Below are 3,784 nucleotides of genomic sequence, written 5' to 3'. Positions count from 1 at the left end.
TGTCCTTCAAAATAATAAGGCTAAGCTTATATAGTTTCTCCAAATTAATGCTAAAAAATGGAAATAAAACTCGCGAATATCTGTTGTAGGTTGGCGTCGCCCGATCGGGCGATTTGCTCGACAGCCGGCCCGATCGGGCCAAATTCCGCCCGATCGGGCGGTTTGCGAAAGGTTGATATCCTTCTGATGGGCGCCCGATCCGGACCGGGCGAACTACGCCCGATCGGGCGCGTGTAGATGGTTTTAATTCTTTTTAATTCCGCCCGATGGTCGCATTTCGCCCTCAGCTCACAGGGCGATTAGCAATCTTCAATATCCTTCGCCCATATCACCGAGTCTAACTCTTGGGGCTCAACCATAAGCATCTAAGGCTCCCGAAAGTCGACGATAGAGGTCCCGAACTTCCTCGGGCTCGTGTAGTGGCCTAAATCACCATGAAACGGGTCTAAAAAGACCAATTTCTCATAATCAAACCTGAAACTCAAGGCACACTCAATAACGCATATTAGTACTAAAAATGGCTCCTAAGAGCTCATTTGACGCATAAAAGTACTAAGGGACGGGGGTAAAACACTATATAAAACACACATATCAAATCCAAACTTTTCAAAATACAAAAATGCAAACTTTCAAGATTCAAGGATGTTCAAAGTTGTTTTTAATCACTTCCTTGAACTAGAATCACTTTCAAGTATGGAGTAATCAAAGATGATACCTTTCTAACTTTTAAAGGTTTAGTCTTTTGAGATTCAAGACTCCATTTTTCAATATACAAGTTCAAGTTTTCAAATTTCAAGATCCGATAATGTTTAGGGTTGCTCATGACTACTTCCCTAAACTAGGATCCTTTCAAAGTAAGAGCACGTCAAAGATCTAACCTTTTCAACATTAAAAGGCCCGATCTTTGAGATTCAAGTCTCTTAAGTGTCAATATTTCAAGTACAAGTTCAATATTTAAAGTTCAAGTTCAAGTATTTCAAGTTCAATATTTCTAGATTCAAACTTTCAAGTTCAAGTTCTATATGCAAAATCTAGGATACTTTGGGATGAGCAACTTCTCCCAAGTTGAGATTTTTGGCATTGAATTCGTGCCAGGCACACTTATTTTTAAGGAGCCGCTTGGCGTTCTAATCTCATGTGCCCAAGTACAAATTTCAATATCTCACTTTCAATTGCGCACCTTTCAATATTGCAATTTCGATTATGCAACCTTTCAATTCCGCAATTTCAATATCGCACTTTCAACTCCGCAATTTCAATATCGCACTTTCAATTCCGCATCTTTACTTGCCTAGTCCTTCTAGGCAATGTGGACCTACTCCCTAGTCCATCTCTAAGGGGTCTTGTATTTACTAATTCCGCACTTATTTACTATTGTGATGTTGCTTTATTTTCTTTATTGCTTTCATCACCATACATGCTAAATACAACAAAATGCAAGGTTACATCACACTTAACAAAGATAATTTCTTGGACAAACCGATCTTAGGTTCCCTTAAATTAACTTTAAAGCAAAGTGACCACCATACAAAGTAGAGATTCTATTTGCTCTAAATTCAAACCCACATAGTCTAAACTAGGGTATTTTTCGAAAATATTGTGTCACGTACTTCAATAATTTCTAAAGCTCGCGGAATAAGCATCTCGTTCCCGTGCCCGGATCTCACCCATCCGTTTCGAAGATTCAAGTCTTATCCTAATAGAGTCATTTACGGTCTTTCCAAACAAGACCCTAAACAATGTTTGGTGGCGACTCCTTCGAGATACAAAAGTACGATTGTTTCTAAAAACCGCCCCCCTTGTAGGGAATTGCATACAAAAAAACACCCCCTACAGGAAGACAATCCTTTCTACCCCTCCGTCCGAGGGCAGACCCAAATGACATCTCTTAGGGTTGGCATGCGCCAAGGAATAACCTCAAGCCGTCGAGAACCCAATTACCACATTCAGCAGGGGTTGAATTACATAACTCTGAGGCACATAAGTACTCCATTATGTGAAGCCATAATGAATACCCCGAAAGAACCTAAGGTAAAGACTCCCACCATAGAAGAATATGACGGCACCACTGACCCTGATATGCATCTAGTCGCATATCGCCACCATATGTATGTGCAAGGAACAAACGAATCCACATGGTGCAAATACTTTCCAGCAACACTCAAAGGCGTAGCGTCCAAATGGGTTGAAAGGCTACATGCGGGTTCCATTGCCTCCTTTCCTGAATTGGATGTCCTATTTTCAAAAAGGTTTATGGACTATAAAGAATAAAAGAAGACGAGTATGCATCTGAGCCGAATCCAACAAGGGAAGGACGAGTCTTTAAGAAGCTATGTGAAGTGCTTCAATTTGGAAGCCGACCAGATTCCCGACTTGCAAAATGGAGCATCTTTTGACAATTTAATCAGAGGACTGAAAAAAGGATCATTCAAGATTGATTTGGTGAAGAAAAGTGTGCGCACTATGTCCAGGGTATTGGATGAGGCATAAGCCTTCATACACGCAACTGAAATATATAGTGTGTCAAAAGACAACAAGATTGGGGAAGCGGCCGAGGCGTTTGGAAAGAAAGATAAAACAAATCGAAAGGTCAGTAAACCTAGGCCATATCAAAGGAAAAAAATCCTATGACAGCAGGACAGAAGAGGGGACACCCACATGAGAAAGAGTTCTTTGAATATAATATTGACCTCTGTATAATCCTTGTTAATGTAGGGACCATGTTTGACTTAGAGCGTCTATTCCCGATAAAGTCCCCCGTCGAGAGTCGAGACCCTAAACTATATTGCCAATTCCATGATGATATAGGTCATGATACAAAATACCATAGGACCCTGAAGAGGGCCCTGGATGGCTTAGCGGCTAAAGGTCATCTAAAGAGTTATTTGCAGAAAAGTACTCACGGTACAAGGAAAAAATTGTACAAAAAGAACAAATCACCCACCTCAGCAGGAGGCGACAATCAAACTGATGGGGGGGTTTGTAGCAGTCATTTTAGGTGGGCCGGCTTCCGGAAGACCTAATATAAGAGGATAAAAAGATTTTTCTAGAAGGCTAGGGCAGGTGATGCTCTCGGGAAAGTCACCAATGGATCCTTTCACGAAAATCAAAATATGCGAGTGTGATAATGGAAGAATAACTACCCCACATGATGACCCATTGGTCATAGAAATTAAGATCTCTAATATGAGAGTGAGGCGAATACTAGTCGACACTAGGAGATTGTCCAATATTATGAGTGTTGAATGCTTAAATCGTGTAGCACATGACCCAAAGACAATTGAAAGAATCAATTATACCATCATTTGTTTTGGAGGAAGCGTTATTCACCTAGTAGGTGTCGTAGCATTACCCGTAAGGATAGGGGGGACGCACCGATGGCAGGAAAGTGAATGTTAACTTCCTGATAGTCAAAGATCTAACGGCATACAATGTCATCTTGGGGCGTCCTACATTAAAAAAAATAAGGCGGTAATAGTTACTCATCTTATGCTATTAATTGAAGTATATGTGTGACAATGGGAAGATTGGGACTATTAATGGTGACCAGCAGCAAGCGCAAGATTGCTATCTAACTAGGGTCAACCCAGCGACATGGAAGAAAGACCAAATCGAAGCAAGCGTCAAAAGAAAGTACGGGGAGGTAACCCCTCGAGAAAAAATGTCAAGCCCCGCAAACCCCATTAAAGACGTCGTCGTTAAGACTGAAGAAAGTGGCTAAAGGCCGTCTCTGATTGAATATAATGTAAGCGCCAACTAAACGGCCAAAAATTTGTAAGTGCCA

General features: G+C 41.1%; 1 protein-coding gene across 1 annotated transcript; it reads left to right on the top strand.

Moving 5' to 3' along the window:
- Positions 1–2,283: 2,283 nt before the first annotated feature.
- LOC130463289 (uncharacterized) lies at positions 2,284–3,334 on the top strand. The gene is made up of 3 exons (XM_056832378.1): positions 2,284–2,452; positions 2,716–2,978; positions 3,263–3,334. Exons 1-3 carry the CDS (start codon positions 2,284–2,286, stop codon positions 3,332–3,334), a joined length of 504 nt encoding a protein of 167 aa, XP_056688356.1.
- The last annotated feature ends 450 nt before the right edge of the window (positions 3,335–3,784 follow it).

This window comes from Spinacia oleracea, chromosome 6, assembly GCF_020520425.1.
Source record: "Spinacia oleracea cultivar Varoflay chromosome 6, BTI_SOV_V1, whole genome shotgun sequence".
Classification (NCBI taxonomy): Eukaryota; Viridiplantae; Streptophyta; class Magnoliopsida; order Caryophyllales; family Amaranthaceae; genus Spinacia; species Spinacia oleracea.
The sequence above is the reverse complement of the archived record's forward strand: the minus strand, read 5'-3'. Positions and strand labels throughout refer to the sequence as shown.

Coding starts and splice junctions, on each gene's coding strand:
- LOC130463289 (XM_056832378.1), top strand. CDS start 2,284: ATGCATCTGAGCCGAATCCAACAAGGGAAGGACGAGTCTTTAAGAAGC. Junction 2,453..2,715: donor GATTGATTTGGTGAAGAAAA/GTGTGCGCACTA, acceptor TTGTTAATGTAG/GGACCATGTTTGACTTAGAG. Junction 2,979..3,262: donor ACAATCAAACTGATGGGGGG/GTTTGTAGCAGT, acceptor TAAATCGTGTAG/CACATGACCCAAAGACAATT.